A 23,359-nucleotide genomic window follows, 5' to 3' on the forward strand; every position below is an offset into this window, starting at 1 on the left:
AGGTCAGTGGCATATGATCAGATTTTTGAGGAAGAAATAACACTTTATAACAAAGATGCAGGCTGGAGGCAGGGAGGCCAGGAGGCCACTGTGGCAGTCAAGCAAGATGCAAATGGGGGGTGCACATGAGAGGGGCCTGCTGGCCTCCATGTTTGGTTGGATGTGGATAGTTAGAACTCAGATAGGTGGATGCCCAGGGTTCTGGTGCGGATCAGTATGTGAGTAGATAGGGGTGTCATTCATGGAAACGATGCAGACAGGAGAAAGAGGAGGTTGGAGGGTCATGATTTCAGTCTGTGACTTTGGGGATGTTGGGGTGCATATGAGAGATCCGGAGAGTAGATTCCTAGTAAACAGTTGAATGCGTTGGTTTGGAGATGGGGAACGAGGCTCAGGCACAAGAGTGTATGTTGGGGAATGATCGGCATGCAGGTGGTGGTTGAAGCCATGGATAAGGAAATGGAGGAGCCGTTGGCAGAGAGACGGCTTGGGGTGACTTTCAGCTTGGTGGAGAAACGTACATTTGATTAATTTCCCCAGCAGTGAGTAAGTGCTGCAGAAGAAAGTGTAGGGTAATTTAAGAGTACGTAATTCAGCAAAGGGATAGAGCAAAGGGCTAGCACTTGGTCTGTGGGGTTAGAGAAGGCACCCTCGGGGAAATGGCATTTCCGATAGACCCAAAGGATGAGTAGACAAGATCCAGGTGAAGGGAGGGGCGAAGGCGGCATGTGCAAAGGCCCTGAGATGGAAGAGAGTGTGTCCGAGGACTTGAAGGATGCCTGCGTGGCCTGAGGGAGCATGAGCGCTGGTACCCAGGGTGAGGTAGTGATGGAGCTGAGCCTGCTCCCCACAGCGCCCCTGGGGCTGCTTCGTGAGCCTGCGCAGTGCCACCTTCCCTGCCTGTAAGTAGACACGTCAAGGACCTGGGTTTGTAAATCCAGGTCTACTCCAAAAGACAGCATTTTTCTAGCAGCAGGATCCTCAAGTGAGTGGTAAACTGCATCCAGGAGGGTCTCTCCATTCCTTGGCAGCCACGTGGCCCCAGAGCTCCACCTGGGAGCCCATTGCGGGGCGGTTATTGACCAGCAACGAGGAGATGATTTTGTGCCCAGTAAAGACAGTGGGAGTTGTCTGGATTTGGAAAGAGGCCGTTCAGACAGAAAACAGAAGCATAGGAGCTGAGCAGCCAAGAAATCAATGTGTTTTGGTCAACACAGCTCACCTGGGAGTGTAACATTTTAGTTCAGCAGCAGCAGTGGAACGTGCCTCTTCAGAACTCAGCGTGTCCAGGAATCCGCTCAAGAATGAAAATCCAGCCTTGGCACGTATCAGCCCTGGCATGTTTCTTTTGTGAAACATAACAAACCAGTTGGGAAAATAACCCTGGAAGGAAACTTGATTGATTTTTCAAGGAAAGCAAGGACTCCTATGAAAATTTATCTGCAGTCTATTAAAGCCATCCTCCTAAAGAGCTTGACAAGAGAAACTAAACTAGATTGTGATTCTGCTTTGCAAAAAACCTTTAATTTGTTTTCCCACACTTTTGGCCTCTTTTTTTTTTTTTTCTATTATTCCTGTCAGGTTGCTTTATTAGGGTGAGAAACTGGATGGCCAGGTGCTGTAATTCATTGTTGTTTCTCTCCCATTGATGCCCAGTGCTTCTTTATGTTCCTTCCAGCCTCCAAATATATATTTTGAGGTAATAAGCTGTCTTATTCAAGGTCATGATTTAAAAGACTGAGTATAGGTTTCTCCAGGTTTTGTGATTAAACAGAACACCAAAAATTGCCAAAAGTTCAATATCCGAATTTAGCATTTAGTAACAATGGTACCTCAAGCCTCTCTTTCCTCATCTGCAAAATGGGGATAAATAAACCTGTTCCACTTACTGAAGAAAGTGTTTTTGGAAAGTGAATGAGATAATGCAGGGAAGAGACTGCTTCATAAACTGTGTCACCACTCACATGTTAAATATTAATATGATGGTAAATATCATCGCTATGACCAAGAAGATTATTCGCACTGAGACTCAAAGACATTTTTACATCTGCCATGCAAATTCTTTGTGGACATATTCTTTTCTCTTCTCCCTCTCAATTTTCACAGCCAGACATAAGAATAGCATCTCAGAGGTATGGGAAAGACGTAGCCATCCCCCTTCATTTCCTAGAGAGGAAAATAAAGTATTTCGTGACTGTTAAAAACATACCTTAACTGTCAAATGTTCTTACAAGCAGCCATCAAAATTGTGTTCAGTGACAACGTAAAAATCACAAATTTTACATGAGGATGGAAAAGAAAAAAGAAAGGAACGTGAATACTGAAAGAATTTGGATGGGGATGGCACTGCCCAAGGGGAGATGAAAACACCCATGGATTAACCTAGAATGATGGTTATATTGTTTTTTGTGTCTGCTGAGGGGGACATATTTGAGGCCTACTGTGTCTGTGTTACTTGGCACATTTTATGAAGTCAATCCTATTTCTTCTCCCTCTCTGCTCCACACCGTGACAAGAGCCTTGCCTCCTTCCTGCCCTTTCAGCAATGATTTCCATTCCTGGATTTAGGACCCCCCTTGCTATTATGATTGAACTATGAAGAACTATGCATTTGACATGAACTCCAGGAATAAAAGAAATTGAGATGCCCTAAGACACAGAATACACCTTTCCTGGGGTGGCCCGGGGAGGAGTGGCGAGAAAAGTTTTTCTCTTTTCTGGTCATAAGACTCTTTCTCTTTCAAACCTCAGGTGACCGTGACAGATGGCGGTTTCTCTCCAAAACAGTCGACCATTTGGGTAGTGGTTCAGGTTCTGGATGAAAATGACAACAAGCCCCAGTTCCCAGAAAAAGTCTACCAGATCAAGCTGCCTGAGCGTGACCGGAAGAAGAGGGGAGAACCCATTTACAGGGCTTTTGCATTTGACAGAGATGAGGGCCCCAACGCAGAAATCTCCTACAGTATCGTGGATGGGAACGATGATGGAAAGTTCTTCATTGACCCTAAAACCGGCATGGTTTCTTCTAGAAAGCAATTTACAGCAGGGAGTTACGACATTCTAACGGTAAGATGTTTCTGAACCTCAGTAACATTAATGTGGGGAGAAAGTTATTTTCTTATTCATGTATATTTTGTAAGCAATTGATCTCTAGAGTTAAAAAATGTAGCCGCACACAGTGGAAGGCTACTTTCTGTTTCGGTGATAATCCTAAATAATGAGATCGTTTCCTTTCGTTGTGTCCCATCAGCCAACCTCCCCATTCCCAGGACACATCCTGCTTCGTCATGTACTCAACCACATTTCCTGCAGCCCCAGATCATTTCAAGGTACTGAGCATAGATGTAAACTGAGGGAAGAGGAATAGCTAAGTGACTTATCCCACCTACCACTCAACATGTCCTGAAGACAGCCCAATGGAAACAACCCTTGTAACTGTTGACAGTGTGATAGAACACGAACATAACTGTATAAATTGTGAGACACAAACATAGCTAGGCTTATTCTGTAAAAAGGAAAAAAAAAAAACTTAAGTAAAAAAATGACTAAAGGTTTCAGTGTTAGAAAATTAAAAATAAAAACAAACATGAGCACCATCTCAAATAGAGACTTAAACTCTCATGCCTAAGGTACCAGCCTGCTCCCTCAACCCCAACCACTTTAGACATGTAGTGCCTACGCCAGAAGGGGGACTGGTCAGCCTCCCAGGTGACGGTCACCTCCCCAGGTCCCAACAACCGTCAAGAGTCAGCACCACCTGTCATCCTTGTCTTAGTCTTCAGTCTTCTCCACTGCATATGGTCAGTCCTTTATTATTTTAAAGGATGATCTGAGTACATTTATTTATCTTTTTACTCCTATGGCCTGGACTTAGGTCCCATTCCCTGCTGAGTAATGTATCCAGAAGAGTGGGCAGAGAAAAGAAAATTTAAAAAAAAAAAAAAAAAACCCAGCCCTGTTCCTACCATCAGCAGCTCGGCTGTAATATGTGCTATCGCAGTTGTGTGAGACTTGCTATTAGTGGGAATCTGAGGAACAGATGGATTGCAGTGGATACGGCTGGTGCCCTGCCCAGATCCCCTTTATCAGGCTGGTGCAGCTACCCTCCGATTGCTGTGAGCATTGGCTGCTGAGGGCTCACAGCTGCCCCCTCTTCCAGAGAGTCATCCTTGGCTGAGCTGCTCAGCCCAAGAGTTTCCATACTTCTACCCTCACTCAGCAGCCCACAGCCAATAGCTAACTGACATCAGATAGAAAAGTCCAACCTCCTTGCCTCCAGTGGACCCAACTCTGTGGTACAATGAATGATTCAGAGCTCCCTTTGGGATCAGGCTGAGGTTCAACTTCAGCTGCGACCACATCCCTGCTTAGCATCCTCCTCTGTCCCTCCTGCTTTCTTCACTCCCTTTCTCCTGGGAACACTTCTCCCTAAAATCATTTGTACTCAAATCCCCATCTCAGGCTCTGCTCCTAGGAAACCCAACCTAAGACATCTGTCTTCAAGTGTCCTTCATCTCACAGGAATTTTCTGGGGCAAAGTGATCCTCCATGAACACACAGCATCAGGAAGCTACGCGTTGTCACTATTTTAAAGGCTCTAACTATCAGCTACCCACTTGTAAATGTTATTTTTGATGTAGTATGTTTAAATTCTTTTTTTTTTATTTTTATTTTTAAATTTTCTGTCACTGATGTCTACTTGTAGGATTTCCCTGCACCCACACACACATATTTAGGTCCAGAACACCACAGCAGTTAACTGCACATCTGGGCGAGGAAACACGCGTCTCTCAGCCCTTCTATCAGACCATAGGGAAGAGTCATTAACACCCTCTTCCCCACCCCACTGCCCCCAGGAGCCCATGTTTCCACCGAGAGGTCTCCTTCACCCTTCAGAGTCGGTGTAACTGAAGGGCCTCTAAGACAGTTTGAGCAAGGTTGTTCCCTTTCCTGCACCGTCACCAGAAGGATCAGGAATCAGATTAGCTATTCCTACTCATGTAACTATCATTCACATCCATAGAAACACTAAAGTTTGTGCAGCATTTGTTTTTCAAGTTTTCCACATCAGTAAGCCTGGTGGTGGTTCAGATCACCTTCTGGCAAGCATAGTATTGGGGCCTCCACATGACCGAGTGGTTTCCCCCAGTTCCTGAGCCCATTCTCCCCCGATATCCACTCTCTTCTTCCCCTTGCTGACTCTGTGATGAGGAGGGACTCTCAGCCCAACCACGTGAGAGTGACAGATCTGGGCTTCCATCAGGAGCCAGGCTCTAAGACATCTTTCTGTCCTCTCCGTGTATGAGTAGATAAAGGCAGTGGACAACGGACGGCCTCAGAAATCCTCCACGGCCCGCCTCCACATCGAATGGATTAAGAAACCACCTCCTTCACCTTTACCGTTGACCTTCGATGAGCCATTTTATAACTTCACAGTCATGGAAAGCGACAGAGTCACCGAGATTGTGGGGGTGGTATCTGTGCAACCGGCTAACACCCCTCTGTGGTTTGACATCGTTGGTAAGTTCGAGTCCTCCAGAGCAGTATTGGGCAACGTAATTGTTGACCGTTCAGAGCAACTAGCAAAAAGCAAAACAAACAACAAACAAAAACCACAAAAAACCACTAACGATTAGCGCTAAGATTAAAAGCTGCATAGTGCTGGAATGCAAAAGAGCCAGTAAAATGAATAATCGACCTGTGCTTTCGTTCCGACCTGTAGCTAAGCTGCACAGAAAGTGCTCTCTGGCTGGATTTTCCATAGTACGTTATTTACTGCGATCTTAATGTCTTTCTGTGTGTCATTTAAATTCTATTGTCACACTTGGCTAATCTCATTTCTAAATGTATTGATGGTACTAGACTTGCTGTCCTTCATTTCTCTCTTTTTCTTCACCTTTTTTCTGCATTCTGTTCTTTTTTTTTTTTCTGCTCCCGACTGCCCTGCTTCAAGGTGGCAAGCATGCTCGAGAGATGTTCTATATTCTACAGACAGCTTGTGGGCAGAACTGTTCAACAGAAGGTACCCTTAGTGCAAACACGTTTGCTAAAATACAGCTATCCAATCTGCCTTTTACGGGTTTTTTTTTTTAAGCAAATTAAATTACATCTTTCATAACTGCCTATGACAGGCTGAAGTGCAGCCCACAGATTTCATACATGCCTCTAACAGCTATTGCATTACTCATATCCAGTGACTCCTTTGTTTGAGGTTTGATGGGATTTGGATTTGGGTTGGGGAGGTGGTGGTGGGGGGTGTTTAGATTTCTTTAAAAAATATTTTTTCTTTGCTTTCGAGGTATGTGGGCTTTTCGTTTTGTTTTGATCTTTTTTGTAGGTTGGTTTAACTGGGCCTTTTCCACGTGAAAAATAAAGTAGATCCCAGCCCCTCAGTCTTGCAGCAGGAATGCCATTCGTAGACCAAAGAGCCCCACCAGGAGAGTCCCTGGCTGTGGTCCACAGCCGCAGGAAGGGCAGGAAACGGGACGCAGATATATAGCCGGGGAGGGTGCCCCGTGAGAGCCGAATAGGGAAAGCAGATGGACGCAGGCAGGATAGACAGACCTCTGAAGCCAACCTTTAAATTCCTTGAAAGAAAGCAAGCAAGCACGCCAGGCTGCAAAAAGAGAGGGCAAAGCAGCACTCCTGCCCTCCACAACCTGGCACGGAGAGGCGGTGGAGAGGAAATAAGTGCTGAGGACCTGGAAACCAAACGAGGGGAGAGGTGCGCCAGCCAGGATCCAGCGCTGGTGGAGCTGGAGCTGACTTCCCACGGTTCTCCGTGGGAGGCGGGGAGCCCAGAGAGCTGGTCTGGGGGAGTCATTTCCTTCCACATGTCACTGCCTGGATAGGATGGGCAGGAACCTGCCTCTCTTCCCAGGAACGGCTGGATCTGGGGAAAGCATTTAGAAAATTCCACAACTGTTTCAATGAGGCACAGCAAAAGAATGCCCATGGCCCCCCATCGAACTTCAGTAGATGGCCCTCTGAACTCCCCAAAAGAAAGGGCTTCTATTCTTCATGTTTCATTGTATGGAATGCTGGTAGGACGTCTTTGTTTCTCCTTAATGGGCATTAATCACACCATCCCTGTATATGACCATCCTCATTCCAAGCTGTCAACTCCTTTGTTTTCACTTGATGCATTTAAAATGGAACTGCTTATGATCCGTGAAAGATGGCTCTGCTTCTCTACCTCCTCCGTCGCTTTCAGGTTGTGGAGTTATTATCCGATGCAATGTCTTCTTTCTTGGTGAAACAGAGGGTCACATATAAGCATTGCCTAGGTGTCTGTACTGTCACCTTTGGTGATTCCTACACCACCACCCCCAGAGTCACAAAATATGCATCTCAGTGTCAACAGATGTCCCCCTGGTGCAATCGTGATTTCTTTTGAATAGCTCAAGGAAGGGTGCAGTGGAAAGCCACCCGGCCACAGGGCTTCTGCTGTGCGGTCCTGAGCAATGGGAGGAGTTGCTCTCTCCCATCACTCGCCAGTTCGTCTCCCTCCTCCCCCGACACTCCAGTTTGCAAGCACCGCTAGAGCCTGACAGCACTGCTTCTCTCCCTTGCACGATCCATGCATATACCCTTCTGACATGCATGCATCCCTCCCACCCCACGATGCCCTCGTTTGCCCTCCTCTTCCAAAATCCCACAAGCACACCTTCCTCTGATGCTCAGTCTGCCCAGCCACCTGACCCCAGTTATCCAAGTCAGTTTTGCAGCTCCTCAGCATTCCTGCATGTGTGTATGGCTGTGCAGAGGTAAGCATGCCTAGTGGTGCTGCCTGTCACCTTACCTGCATGACTCCCCTACCAGCACTATTAGTGCTAGTGTACATTTTCACTTGTGTTTCTCCTAGCTTCAGCCTTCAACCTCAAGTTCAAAGTCTTCACTGCCTCCTTCCTTCCTTCCGCCAATGCTTTTGTTGATGTCCACCCAGAGTGAGTGGAATAAACATGGCAATTGATGGAGATGCCCTCAGGCAGCCGATGTGTTACCCCTACTGATGCCTCCTGAGATCCCTCCAGAGTCAGTGTGACCTTCCACTGTAGTCCCAGCCTTAGCAACCACAGCACCTCTAACCAGATGAGAACTGGTCCAAGAAGAGAGGGGCAGACAGCAGATGAAGGGTCCTCCCTGGAAGCAGTCCTGTGAGGCTGCTCCAGATATGAATCCAGGAATCATGATCAAAACCATGGCATCCATCTTCATGTTTCTCCATCTTTGTTCCAAAATCTATACTTTGTTTATAGAACCTCTCAGTTTCATTGCACAAGTAGTTCTCTTAATGAAGACCTGCAGGGTTGGCCCTCTAGTCTAGATGCTTGAATCACAGATTTCTCTGTAGGTCTAGTAACATCTAGCTGAGCTTCTCTTGCAGATTGAACTTACTGGGCCAAACGCCCGAATAGAACATGATTTTATTTCCATCCCCACATCCAGCCAACATCTCGAAAGTTCAGCTCTTTTTATTTCACGGTGAAAGTAGAATCTTTTCCCCGGGTGCTGGCTGCGTTCAGTATGGCTGTGGCCCCCCTTCCCCTAAATCCCCCTTTTGAAAATCCTTTCTAATCTAAGAGAGTCGTATTTTTTTTTCAGTCTGCTGACATCTTTCTCCTTCTCTAAAAACCTATTGTTTCCTTTATCATATTCAGATGTTTCATTCTCATTTTCAGGATTTCTTGCTTCTTTATCCTTGGCCACCAAAACTCGCCGCTGTCTCTTCCCTTCTTCCTTGCCAAAGCATCTTCCCAGGCCAAGCTAACATAGAGAGGAGAGAGGGATCAGTGCTTCTCAGTGCTTAAGAAACAGCTGGATGGACACCTATACAGACACTCAGGGTTCCAGAGAACACCACCTCCTGGCCTGGCACTTAGAACTTACATATGCTGTAACTAATAAATTCTCATTACATAAGCAGAAATAATGTTCCAGCATGCCTTTTCCCCTGAGAGTAGTCTCCCTGTTTCTGTCTTTCCAAACCTGCCCAACTCTTGTTTAACTGCATTTCTTCTCCTCCCACCATGATATGAGTTCACAAAAACTGTGTAGAGGGCAAGATTTTGTTCCCACGTCTGGACCCCTGCACCAGGGACCTGCCGGATACTTTCTTGTGCCTCCAAAGAGACCACTGCTTACGATGTTGTGGTGTTACAGAGTTCCATTTTCCGTAGCTAGAGTCTCCTCAGCTTCCAGAAACAGAAGCCCACTTGTAAGCGAGTTAAGAACGCTGTAATTAAAAGGAAACATAATAAAGTTCAGCTGTTCTGTGTTTAAACAGCCCAATGCACAGCATGTTCCTTCTCTGTGTTAAAAAGGAAAGAAAATGAAGGGAACAAAAATAACCCAGAATCCTTTGTGGCTTTATCACATATCTTCACACTTCTCAGGAGACCAGGATTTCAACTCAGCAGTTTCCTGATTTACATACTCTCTAATGTGCACGCAATCTGGTTCACAGTTCGGTCCCTGTATCTGCATTCCAATGGCAAATATTTGTATTGTAAAGACCACCGTTATTACACGCTTCAAACAATTCCTCTTTACCTACATTTTGATGGGGGTGGGGTGCTGCCGCCCGCTTTTCTACCTCTTCCCCGACTTAGACTAGAAAAACGTTTTTCTTATAAATAGTAAACACTGAAAATATCGCTATCTGCCTCACCTAATGTCTAGAGAGCAGAAAGGCTGTCCTTTGAAAATCATTCTGTGACGGTGCAATGTGCTGCAGGTACCTGAAGACCGCCTGGCCCTCAGTTCATCACAGGTTCCTGCGGAATCTCAGCTCTTGCCTGCTTCTGTCTCTAAGCTTACACCTGTCCTTCTTGAACCTTGTCCCCAGTGGAGCCATCCATCCCTTTTGAGGGTCTGATCAAATAGGCAAGTCAAGCTCTGACGGTGTGTGCAGCAGCCCTGCTTCTTGACGAGTATAGAGCATCTCTGGGTCTTTTCTAACCAAATGGCCAGGTTTCTTCATCACAAAACTCTCACCCATCCCTCCTGAGAGGAGCCATGTCTGTGTCCTATTTCTCATATAGCGCTTCCTCCCTCAGGAGGACACTTGCTCAGAGTCATTCAGTTGACATCAAACCCTTCATTTCTCCTAACTGGATCCCAGACAGGGCTCTCTTTTCTCCAAAGAAACAATGCAGCCCATAGGAGCACACCTGAAGAGACTTTAGGAAAATAATAGAAAACCTAAAACACCTTCGCTATTCATTGTTTTTAAGAAAAGGAATTTTATAAACCAGATTCTAGAAAAGATTTTCCTTCCTACCACTGTTTCCGACCTCCACGCCGCACCTCCAGCCTGCCGTGTAAATATTCGTTTTTAGCCCCGTACTGTGCTTGCTTCATTCCAAGGCAGAGAATTATTCACGATCAAACCATATAACTGGTGTTCAGCATTGTTCCTTAAGTTCGGTGTACGTGCTGAACTTGAATGAACAGCTTGTGAACGACTCCCTTAATTCATTGAGATTCAGCAGCTCAGTGTTTTGGAAGCTTCTCACAGAACTCGTCCCCCTCGGTGGCTACTAGATTTTGGTTGGTATTTTTACCATTGCACATAGATCGGATTTGAATCGTAGCTAGGGGAGAGGCCTGGAAGCCTCTCCAGAGGAAAAGCTATATGATATTCAGCATTGGATCTCATTAGGGAGAGATGGTGACTCTTTAAAGAAAAACTGAACTAAATCATGCCCCAACACCCTACTGTCCGGCCGTTCCAGCAGTTACTGCTGCCTGAAAGTATTTTCATTTCTGTCCCATTTTTAAAGCTTTTGGGGACATTCTGACTTGCGATGTTTACCTTTAGAATCCTGTAGAAATCCAACATGCCTCTTGTGCTCTCTGTTTACTCTCTAACACCCGTCTTGACCGAAAATGATCAAAGAGAAATGTCCCAGATGTGAATGATCTGTTATGTGGGCTGTTCACAACCTCGCTTTGAACCATCTCTGCCGCACGCCCCTGCAGCAACGCTCAGGCTGTGACTTCTCTAATTTCCCACTTTGTTGAAATCAGACCGGCTCGGCGGTGTCCTCCCTTCTCCCCACCCCTTTGTGGAGCCCAACGCTGCTGCACCAGCACACTCTGGCTTTGCATGTTGTGTTACTGGCTCTGAGGAAGCACATCTTCTTTAAACAGAATGCTGCTAGTGGAAGCAGACTCCTTCCATTCAAGAGTCGCACCCCAGATGAATTGGACATGGGTTCCTACAAAATGAAATCACCTTTCAGGCTAAAAGGGAGCCTGAAAAATGAGGCCTGGGGGAGAGAGACGGAGTCATTTATGAAATGGGAGGCTTAAGTGGTAGGTGATTAAATTGCGAGAGGTTTGATGGTGAACTGCTGGTCTGAATTCTGTGTCCCTTGTCAGAAATTAATTTTAAAACTTAGGAAGATTTGGGAAATCTTGTTTTCCATGAAATCTTGGTTTAACTAGGGGCGAACGCCCTAGAAGTGAGCACCAGGCTGCTAGCCGCACTGATGGACAGAGAGACACAGGCTTTCCCAAGCCCGCCTTGATCTGCTTTCTCTTTGTCTGTCTCCCCTGCTCCGTTAAAGCTTTCTGGTCTGGAGTATTTGAAACAATAAAAGTGAATGGGGGAGATACACACACACACACACACACACACACACACACACACACACACACACAAATACACACACAAGAAGAGAGAGAACTATAAAAAATTACCACCATAAAAGTAGCCCAAAATGTTTTTTGATATAAAAAATGACTGATAAGAAAGCACACAATCTATATGCCATATGTAAAATATGCAAATTTGATGTCACTAAGCACATGAAATGATGCTGTGTTTCTGCATAGGGCCCCGAGGAAAATGTGAGTGACTCTCAGGCAGTGATACAAAAATGCCCCCACTGAAACAGTAACTGGATACTTTTGCTTGCATGTTCTCTAAATTTCATTTTTATTTATCTTTAAACTGGAGCAAACCAAAGTTTTATAATTCGCATAGTTTCTATTTCACCTTGACCTAAAAATTTTCACTGTCTACATTAACTGACAGTAAAAGATGACCTCTTCCCCACCGCACCACCCAAAAATCATGGTCCTCAGATTTAAAAAAGTAAAACTTTTGGTTAGGAACACATTCTAGAGGTGATTTTAAACATGATTTAAGATATGATTTGAAGGGAAGGTGTATCTCAGTGTTAGAGGGCATGCTTAGCATGCACAAGGTCTTGGGTTCAATCCTTAGTGCTTCCATTAAATAAATAAACAAACAAACAATCTTAATTCCCTCCCTCACCAAAAAAAAAAACAAAAAACAAACAAACAAAAAGTTAAAAAAAAAAGAAGATACGATTTAATACCGACCAGAAATGGCTTGAGAAATTGTTTCCTCATCTTTCCTTCTGTACACTCAGGTGATTTTATGTCCTTTCTTTGAAAGTTTCCATGGCAAACTTTCTTTTTTTTTTTTTCCAGACTGTACCACTTGATAGCAAATGATTTTTCTTTGCTCATTAGGGCAGTTGCTGAAGACCCTTGAATCAGCCTCACATTTTCATTTCATGTGGTTATCAACATGAAACCTTCCCTTTGAAAGAGGCACGGTGACCTAAAGCTTGCTTCCATGTCAGCCGAGATTTCCTCCCCGTTCTCCTTATCGACTTCTTCAAAAGATTTTTTTTTTTGTAGTTAACATTTAGTGCCCCTCAGTAAATCAATTAAAGATATTAATTGGAAGATGAGTCTCTTTTTAGATGAAATTTTTGAAAAATACATCATCTCCAAGCAGTTCTCTGGTACCTCCATATCCCATAACTTTAATTAAATGTCAAGGACAATTATGTTCTCTCTAGTGATTAAATAATCTTAAGTGTATATGACAGCTGCAAGTCATAAGTATTTGAAATATATATGACCAGGTTTTTTTTTTAAGTACACCACATTACTTATTTCATGTCACTATACATCAAATTCTAGTAATTCAGGTAAAATTCTCCTTTCCCTTAATTCATTTGCCCATTTGTAATTGTAATATCCTTGAAATTCTATATATTATTGTTCATTGATCAGCAAAATGAAATGCAAAGAAAGAGAAGGCAAGATTTCTTTTCTAAAGTATAAAATTCAATAAATGCACTGGCCTGTGTGCTGTAATTAAATAAAATTACTGTCCAGGAACAAAATTCATTGACATTACAGAATTCCTGGCAAAAGTAAATAGAGCCTGTGAACATATACTGATATGTGATTAAAATCGTTCCAGCCTTTACACCAACATCTTGTCTCCCCCTTAAAAAACAAAAAACAAACAAACAAACAAAAAACCCTTTCATTTTGGGAAAGACCATAAACCACACTTTGGTTCACGGAGATGGAAACATCTACAGTAATTTCAGCAAAGTCTATGTTGTCTTAAGCACATTCGTCACAGATTGTGGATTATACCTGGTCCGGGGGGAAGAGGGTATAAAGTTTTCTAACCTTTTATATGGATTGTTTCCTAAGTTGATATTACATAAGCTGGTGTTTCCTTTTCCTTCTTTCCAAATTTCATTTTGTAAATCTGACCATAAACTTTCCACTTTGAGGGGAGAAAAATAATTCACACTATCAAGATGGCAAAAAAATTTTTTTTCTATAAATATCCCAGCTTGCAGATACAGAATTTTTAATATGAAATTCAATCTTGCTGCTTTTTCCTGCTTTTCTAGTATTTATAATTTTATTTCTGACATCTAATTGAGGGCATCTGACCTCTACCAAATGTTTACCATCAATCCTGGAATAGATTTAAAAATGCCTACTTGTTTTTGTTAATAATAACTGGACTATTTGTTTACTTAGAATTTAATCTACTTTGGAAAGGCAAAGGGTCTACAAATTCCTAGCCCAGAAGCCACAAGGGGTTGAAGGGACTTTCTAAATATTTTATGGAATCGGTTTTTGCATCATTAGTCTAGCATTAGTGCTGAGGGGATTTTTTGCAATACAGTCTTTTTTTGTGACATTTGTTATGCATTGTAGAGGCTGTGTTTTGAAATATGAATTAAGTTAGAAATAAAGGGTCCCGTTTGAGATGTACCAAATTGAGCCATGGGGATGCCTGTCCAAAACCATTTTTATTTAAGAGCTCCCTTTAAAGCTATATGCTTCAGTACATGTAATAACTTCTCAGATATGCTAATTTCATGTTGTTTTTGTGAACTCGTCAGGGGGCAATTTTGACAGCTCTTTTGACGCAGAGAAGGGTGTTGGCACCATTGTCATTGCAAAACCTTTGGACGCAGAGCAGAGGTCCGTCTATAATATGACTGTGGAAGTCACTGATGGGACAAATGTTGCTGTCACTCAGGTAAGATGTCAAATTACTAACTAGCGGGAGTGCTGAGAAGTCTGCTAAAGTCAGATGTACAAGCAATTAAAATATGTGTTGAAAGTTGTAAATTATGTCCATGAATTTCGAGTGTTTAAAAAAAAAAGCATTTGAGAGAACAGCGTAGGCAAAGGATTCTATCAACAGTGTTATATAGCTTAGCTGCCTCTTGCAAGAAATCGTGATTGTTCTTGCGTGGGAGAGTGATACGTATTTGTTTCCTGATCATTTACTATAGATTAATCTCTTTGACAACAAAGTCAGCTTTCCTTGAATTTACAAAAAGGAGAACATCTATATTGTCTGAGTTAACACACCATGATATTCTTCGCCATCTCACATTTCAGTCACAGATACAGAATACCTGCGTCCAAATCCAATTCACAAACTAACATAAACTATGTAATATATCCAGGGTCACTCAACTTAACAAACCGAGGACCAATAGCCGGGTGCCCTGACCCCCCTCTCCTGTCCTAGCCCCTGTGCCAGTGGTTCGTTGTCCTTGCTGCACAGTAGAATCCCCTGGTAGTGGACGTGGGGGTGTTAAAACCAGGGCAGCCTGGGCCCCACCCCAAGATGGCCCACATGATTCTAACATGCAGCCAAGGTTGAGGACCATCGCTCATTCTGTGCTACCTGAGTGCTTATGAAAAGGCACTGAGAGCAAGGAAGAGGAGAAAAATCTCTGGGTGAGACCAACACAGTGTTAGATGTCAGCATGGGACGGATCTACCTACATGCCAGAATTTTTTGTCTAATGTTTTAGCACCAGAGACCTAAGCACCTGCAGCCTGCAGACTGGCAGACACATGTAGCCCGTAACCCCTCCCACCCTCCCCACCTCTCTCTCCGTTCCCGTGATCCCAGAAGCCATCACTAATTGATGAGAGTGTCTTGGGTTTTTGTCATTCTTTTTTTCCCTGCTGAGGCCAGATGTGGCCTCAGAATCCTTCTCAACACAGTGCTTCAGTTAGCAAAGACGAAATATTCGCCGGCCCTTGAAGTAAGCAAGTGGTGACGTATGTAAAATATGATGCAAGCTTTTGTAACTACGTGGTTTGGAAAAGGGGAGAGGAGGAGGGTTTTCTGTGCTTGTCTACCCAGCTGCCTCGCGTTCGAAGCTCTTTGAGAGACATGATGAGACCTCCCTTTGAGTCTGTTTGTGATCATGAAGGGGTGGAATTTGAAGGAAAGAGTAGGGTTTGTTTCACTACAACCCTTTTACTTTTCATTCGAATAAACTGAAACCCAGAAAGGGGGAGCACATGCACTTGACAAGGCTGCCAGTGGGTTTCAACTCCTCACCCTTCAACCCACGCCCTTCCGGAGGACGACCACACCACCCTGTTTACCTGAGTGTATTTATCAGTGCCCTGGTGTATTTATCAGTAGTGTGCCATCCACTCTCGACGTTACCCCAGCTGGGACAATAAACATTACCCCAGACTACTTCAGGGTATTTTCAAGACTGAACTAGAGGGGTGGGGGGATAACTCAAGTGGAATAGTGCATGCTTGCATGAGGTCCTGGGTTCAAACCCCAGTGCCTCCATTAAAAGTAAGTAAGTAAATAAATAAGCAAAAAAACCTAATTACTCTCCCTAAAAAATTTAATTTAATTTAAAAATTGAAATAAAAGAGACTAACCTAGAGACACCTTGAAAGGACCCCAGGGTTGAAATCCTACGGGAATCACACAATCTAAAGGCAAACCCCGAAGACCAATACAAAACAACCCACTTGTAGTATTGCTAAATCTTTAGTGCTAATTCATTTTCAATGAGAACTTAAATTAGACTTTTTAAATTAGCCATGTGTTCGCATATCCAACTTCAGCTTTTTAGCACCGCTGAAAAACATAAGATGTATTTGAATACAATACAAATATAGCGTGGAACCCTGTTCATCTCATACTGTTCTTCAAGGTCTTATAACAGGTGAGTTAAATGGTGATTCATTGTGCCCAGAATGTTATAGATACATGTTAAATATTTTTAGAGTGAATGAATGAATCATAGATTCTACATTTTCAACAGGGTCTACAAGGCAGGGATGCTGAGTCTCCAAAACATACAACTGATTTATGTTAACTGAAAAAAAAATTACCTATGAAACCTTTATCTTAGAATTTCATTAGGACCAGATGGGAAATCATTTAACAGCATCTGTTCCACAAATATTTCTTGAGTTCATACCATGTGCAAGGAGCTGCACTAGTTGCCTGAGGTCACAGTGATTCCATTTTAAACTCAGATGACTGATATGCACCCACTTTTTTTCCTATTTTTTTTATTGAAGTATAGTTGATTTACAATCTTGTATTAGTTTCTGGTGTACAGCACAGTGATTCAGTCATATATATATATATATTCCTTTTCATATTCTTTTTTATTATAGGCTATTGCAAGGTATTGAATATAGTTCCCTGAGCTATACAGTAGGACCTTGCTGTGTATCTGTTTTATATTTAGCAGTTAGTATCTGCAAATCCTAAACACTCAATTTATCCCTCAACCCCCCCCCGTAACCGAAAGTTTGTTTTCTGTGTCTGTGAATCTCTTTTTGTTTTGTAAATAAGTTCATTTGTCTCATTTTTTTTCTTTTGATTCCACATATAAGTGATATCATATGGTATTTGTCTTTCTCTTTCTGGATTACTTCACTTAGTATGACAATCTCCAGGTTGCTACAAATGGCATTATTTCCTTTTTACAGCTGAGTAGTATTCTATTGTGTGTGTGTGTGTGTGTGTGTGTGTGTGTGTGTGTGTGTGTGTGTATCACAACTTCTTTATCCATTTCTGGATAAATGTCCATTCTGTCAATGGACATTTAGGTTGCTTCCATGTCTTGTCTATTGTAAATATTGCTGCTATGAACGTTGAGGTGTATGTATCATTTCAAATTAGAGTTTTATTAGAATTAGAATTATTAGAGCAAGGAGCTGCACTAGTTGCCTGAGGTCACAGTGATTCCGTTTTAAACCCAGAAGACTGATATGCACCCACTTTTTAAAAATTAATATAGAAGCATATATTACAAGACTTTGAATATGCACATGGTTCACATTTGCTTTTGTTGCTCTTACTTCAGACTCATGTATAATCAGCCTTATCTCCAGAGCAGTCCAGGAATTAGAGAACTGGGGGCTCCCCTTGGGTAAGGCCAAGCTCAGTATGTTAATAAAGAGCATCAAGAGATTTTCTTGTCAAAAGCTTCCAAGTCACTCCATGTCTCCAGGGCCATGACCTTCTCAAGAAGTGAGAACTAACAATTTCCAAAGCATAAACTTGTGTGTGGTCCTTACTACAATCAGAAAACCAATATTCTGTCTGTTCAGCTGTATTTGGGCCTGAAGACCCCGCCAACTGCTGCCCACCAGGCCTCTGCTCACATGTTCCATAGCTCCTCTGGCGGCATTGAAAGGAGCAGTTTCTGAATTAGTCAAAGCCCTCAATGTCAAGGACGTTTTTTTACAAAAGGATATTTGGGGAAAGGAAAGGCATTCTAGATTTCTTTTAAACCACTAACGCAAGCTCCAGCCTATGACCCAAGGCAACTTAAATATTTACCATCAGACAGAGATTCTTCACCATGTAACTAAAATGTCCTGTAGCCCCAAAACACCTGTTCAGTTTCCTTTGGGGAACTTTTCTCTACTTTGTTCACTTGGAACCATGAAACATGGTATGACACGGGCTTCAAATCAACCATAAACAACCTGTTGAATTTCACTTCACAAATGTCAAATAAATCAGAGCCTCAGGGACCTCTGTGTCTACATGAGAACCCTTTTTTCATCTTCAGTTCTGTCCTGTTCTCCCAACGCATAGGGTCCTTGTGCCTCAGAGCTACAATATCTGGTGACGAATTTTTCTTCCCTGAGACTGTCTGGTGCGAGTACAGAATGTAAAATGGTTCTTTGGATTTCAAGTCTTAAAGACTCAGGTACCAAGCGCAAGAACAAAGCATCCCAACATTTACAAAAGCCTCCTAGCAAGTTGGATAAGGGCCTCTGTATAAAGAAATTGTTGACTTTATGAAGGATATTATTATACTTCGTATAACAAAGCCTCGTATTTGACAAAATGGGCTTTGTAGCAATAAATCTGTGTCCCAATCCCAACTCTTGCCCTTACTAGGTGAGTCACCTCCAGCCGGTGCAAGTCACTTAATTTCTCTGCACCCTAGTCCCTTCGTCTGTAAAATGGGGGTACCAACACCTGCATCATCAGAGTTGCTGTGAGGATTACATGAGTTTCCATACACAGAGTATTAGCATGAGGTCGACGCGTAATAAGTACTCAGTAAATACTAGCTACTGCTATTATTATTGCTGTTATCTCTTAGTGTCTCTGAGCATTTGTATCGTGGGGATTCATTGAGGCACCGTCAATGCTGATCAAATTATGCAGACGTTGTCAAGAGCTGTGTAGGCTCCCCAGACCCTGGGGATGTTAATGGGCTGTTCCTGGTTCCTGAGGACCACTCCCAGGATGGCCACCTTTGATGGCTTTTTGACAGCCTTCTCTTTGCCTAAAACAAGCCAACATTTCTGAGTGCTTTCTGTGTTCCAAGAATTATCCCACATTTTTAAAAGCTGACTCCCAGCTTCTACACATACACTATCATGGAATGGTAGCAAATAACTCACAGTACACTTAAACAAATCTACAGAATGGCTCTTCCGAAAGACCAGTGGGTGAGAATACATAGTAATCTATAACACCCGTTATTTGCATAATAAGTCTTACCAAGTCTTATCTTCAGCTTCATGTCCCTGTCACCCTGGGAATAGTTAAATCAAGTTTTATCATTATACTCATTTTTCCAGTGAGAAGTTGAGGCACAGACGTGTTAGGTGGGTGCCCTAGGTGCACACAAGTCAAGAGATACAAACCCACTTCTTCCTTCTCAAAATCAGATACCATCTCAGGAACGTTCCCCTCCATATCTATATATACAACTGAATTCATTAGGAGAAGCATTTCGTCTCATGGAAGGAGCACCAACCCTGAATCAGGTGACCCGAGTTCAAGTCCGCACTGAACCAGTCGCTGTCTGTGTTACCGCAGAAGGTAGCTCTGTCTCTGTGAGACTCAGTTTCTTCTGCATAATAGGAATAAGATCTCACATACCTCAGGGGTTGTTGTAAGAATAAAAGAAGGTATTATGAGCTATCTTGAGATCTGCAACGTGTTAGACACACTCAGGTTTTATTATTGAAGTCTTTTCTCAACTGAAAATTGGAATAATAGACCTACCTACTAACTATAAAATACTATGTATGTGGCTTTTATTGTTATTTATGAAAGCAGCAGAGATGTTCACGCCCAAAGAATAATCTAAAAATCACACTGATTTGATTCAGGGACTTGTGATATGTGCTTTTGCGGTTTTAATAGAATTTTCTTATTCGGGTCCTGCTTTGATTTATAAAGATATGAAAATCAACTTGTATTTGTATGCTCCACAGCCAAACCTGAGATTAAAAATCTCTTTCAGGTAATCTCCACATTTCTTACACCCACAAAGGCAGTTAATTCAGATTGATCGCAAAGTCTTCCTGACCACGGGTCTGCATTCTCTGGGGCCAGGAGGTCTGCAATGTGCATTCCGGGTGAGCCTGGCCCTCAATAGCCATTCCCTCCCTTTTTTATCTCTAAGTGATGCGTTGGGAGTTCCTAACTGGCCTCTTTCCTTAAAAAGCAGACTTTACCTTAAAGATTTGGACTTCGTCTTACCCTTTCCCTCCACCTTGCACCTGCTTAAAGAAGGATGGAGGGGAGAAACACGTCACTTTTGCTAATGCTGCTCCATGACCCCTAGGTCAAGGGACTCCCAAGGGACACTCTCACCTAGGGTTTTCTTTCATCGCCTTTAACATCATCTCCCTGTTAGCAGGTGAAAAAGGCAGTGGCCCGAAGCTTCCTCGTGTATTTCAGTTAGGACAATGCTGAAACAAGAGCAATTATATAGATGAATTAAGGCAGCAGGCCAACTCTGCCGTGAGACTTTCTGTTAAAAAAAATGATAAGCTCTCACTGCATATAACACATCTGTGCCTGACAACTTATGAGTAAATCAATTTTTTTAAATGGATTCCAGTTTTAAAGGCAGCAGGGAACTTTCCATTCAGAACAATATAATCCCATGACTAATGTTCCTGAAGTGTGAATGGTCATGTCTGTTAGCTGTTTTGCCAATTAGGATTTCTGCAGAGCACAGTACCTAATATTGGCACACATCTTTGGTGACATTTATGTTCTGTACATTTGTAGCTAACATGTGTATAATTCGAGTGCATGTGGAAATGGTGTAACGGAATGAATATAGGATTTGGCTCCGTGAGACCCAGGTCTGAACGTGACCTCGCCTTTGTGACTTTGGGCACATCCCTTAACTTCTCTGATTCTCATTTTCCTCGTTGGTAAACTAGAGATACTAAAGTGTAAGAAATGAATGTGAGACAGGTTTATAAGCTATAAAACAAGCACAGGCCGACATGGTTTTTCTCCTCATGTGTTCAAAAACAAAACACTTGTAAGCTTGAAGAGAATACACAGAGCGTCAACCTTAAAATCACAACTATAGAATGTTTTAAATATGGTTTTGAAGGGCCCACAGAGGCAGCGCAGAATTTCAGTAATTCAGGATTTAATTGGCTCTAATCAAAGACAGAGGCCTTACCCTCTCACTTACCCCATGGACACTTCATGCCTCGAGCCTTTGTAAAGCCAAGCTTGGCGTCTACCCAGACTTGGCTGAGACGAGCCTGCAAAACCCGAAGTGTTTGCGGTGCGCAGCATTGAAACCCGCCCTGAAGAGGCTTCCCACACTCAGGTTTCCTCCTGCTTTGAGTCCATTGTACCTCTTCAGGCCTTTCAATGACCGTTTTGAACACAACATCTTTGAGAGATACTTTGCTTTGTTTGCTAGTTCAGGAGCTCACAAATGGCCCCAACTGTGGGAAATAAAAAGCAAATGAGGAAAAGGAAGTCTTTTCCAGAGAAACACTTGTTCTGACTGTAGATCAGGCTCAGGACAAAGCAAGCAGAAAGAGGCAAGCTTTTCAAGAGCACATCAACTTTGAAACTTCAGGAAGGTCAGGGCAGGCTTGCTGGCTGGAAAGGCTTTTATCCCGTTAATATAACTGCCTCTGTGAACACAAATATTTTAGCATCTTGACTAAGTTAACTTGAACTTTTTAAAGGAAAAGAATTGACAAAGACTCTAGTATGGCTTTCCAAATACAGCAGAGATAAAACAATACCAAAACTCTACAGGCACACTCCTCTAACCTTTTTCTACCGTAAACTACAAGCAAAGCTTGTTCCCAGGTCAGGCTCACTTGGCTGGCAAGGCTTCCTGGCACAGAGGTCATAGCTCTGCCCTTTTTCTCTCACTCAAAAAAAGCACATCTCTACCAAAGTGATGGATAACGTACAGTCATTTGTAAGAACAACCATGGTCTGACTAAATCTATTTCTAAAGGTAAATAATTTTTTTAGAATGCAGCCAAATGCCAGCATTTATTTAGTTAAGAATTACTAAAGGCTTTCTTATTAGTCAGGAATAAGACAAGAATATCTCTGTTTCCACTACCATTTAACATTGTGCTGTAACTATTAGCCAATGCAGTTAGCTAAGATAAAGCAATTTGTGTTGTAAGAATTGTAAAGAAAATGGCACACTGATCTCTATTTGCATGTAGTGTAATTATATACCTGAAAAGCTCAGAGGAATGAATGGAAAAACTGCTTCAAATGATAGGGAAAATTAGTAAAATGACAGGTAAAGTAAACTTAACATTCAAAACCAATAGCCTACATTTATAGCCCATCCCCCACCAAGAAGGAAACAAACAAAAAAACCCCAAAAACGGTGGAAATATATAATGAAAATGAAGCCCCATTGAGGATAGCACATATATATACTTTAAAAAGTGTTCAAAACCTACTTGAAGGAAACTAAAATTCCCTTGAAAAACAAAACAGATTTGAACAAATGGAAAAAGACAAACTATGTTCTTGAATGGGAAGACTCCATGGTAAAGAAATGAGTTCTCCCTTAACTAACCTCTACTTTTAGCATAATCCCAATTTAAAATGCTATCAAATTTTTGTCAAGTGCTATACAAGTTGACTGTAAATTCATTTAGAAGAACAACCAGCAAGAATAGCCAGAAGAATCCTGAAAAAGAACAAAAAGAAGGCCTAACTTTTCCAAACAATTAAAATGTACTAGAAAGGAAATACTGAATAACTGCGTCGTCCATCAGGAACTAACACAGTGTTCTAGGTCAATTGTATTTCAAAAACAAACAACGAACTCATAGGAAAAGAGATCAGATGTGTGGCTACCAGAGGCGGGTGGTATGGGGAGGGGGAATTGGATAAAGGTAGTAAAAAGGTACAAACTTCCAGTTATAAGATACAGAGGTACTAGGGATGTGATGTGCAACATGACAGGTGAACACTGCTGGACGTTATACATGAAATTTGTTAGTAAATCCCAAGAGGACTCTTCACAAAGAAATTGTTTTCTATTCCTTTAATTTTATATCTATATAAGATGATGGATGTTCACTAAACTATTGTGATAATCACTTCATGATGTATGTTAAGTCAAACCATTATGCTGTATGCTTATACTTATACACGGTTTTATGTCAATTGTATCTCAGTAAAACTGGAAGAAAAAGCACTATAAAGCCCCTATAATGGAAATGTGTTGATGTTGATGTATGAAAAGACAGGTAAACCAATGGAACAAAATAGAAAAGCCAGACATATACCATTTGCATATGTGAAGTTTGTTAACAGTAAAAGTGGCTTCTCAAACCAGTGGGGAAGTGGTGATCTTCTACAAAGTGGCATTGAAATAAATGGAGAGCCATGTGGAAAAAAAAAATAAAACTGGACTCACTCCTCACATGATATACTAAGAAAAACTCCAAATGGATTAGAGATGTAAATGTAAGAAGAAAAACATTT

General features: G+C 42.3%; 1 protein-coding gene across 6 annotated transcripts in view; it reads left to right on the plus strand.

The window, feature by feature from the left end:
* FAT3 (FAT atypical cadherin 3) overlaps positions 1–23,359 on the plus strand; it is a 617,077-nt gene that overhangs the window by 483,776 nt on the left and 109,942 nt on the right. For all 6 annotated transcript variants that reach the window (XM_074372843.1, XM_074372838.1, XM_074372842.1 and 3 more), the window contains 3 exons: positions 2,752–3,066; positions 5,310–5,520; positions 14,202–14,341. In XM_074372843.1, the coding sequence (XP_074228944.1) occupies positions 2,752–3,066; positions 5,310–5,520; positions 14,202–14,341 (666 nt within the window). The remainder of the gene's footprint in view (positions 1–2,751; positions 3,067–5,309; positions 5,521–14,201; positions 14,342–23,359) is intronic.

The sequence above is a fragment of the Camelus bactrianus genome, chromosome 10, assembly GCF_048773025.1.
Source record: "Camelus bactrianus isolate YW-2024 breed Bactrian camel chromosome 10, ASM4877302v1, whole genome shotgun sequence".
Classification (NCBI taxonomy): domain Eukaryota; kingdom Metazoa; phylum Chordata; class Mammalia; order Artiodactyla; family Camelidae; genus Camelus; species Camelus bactrianus.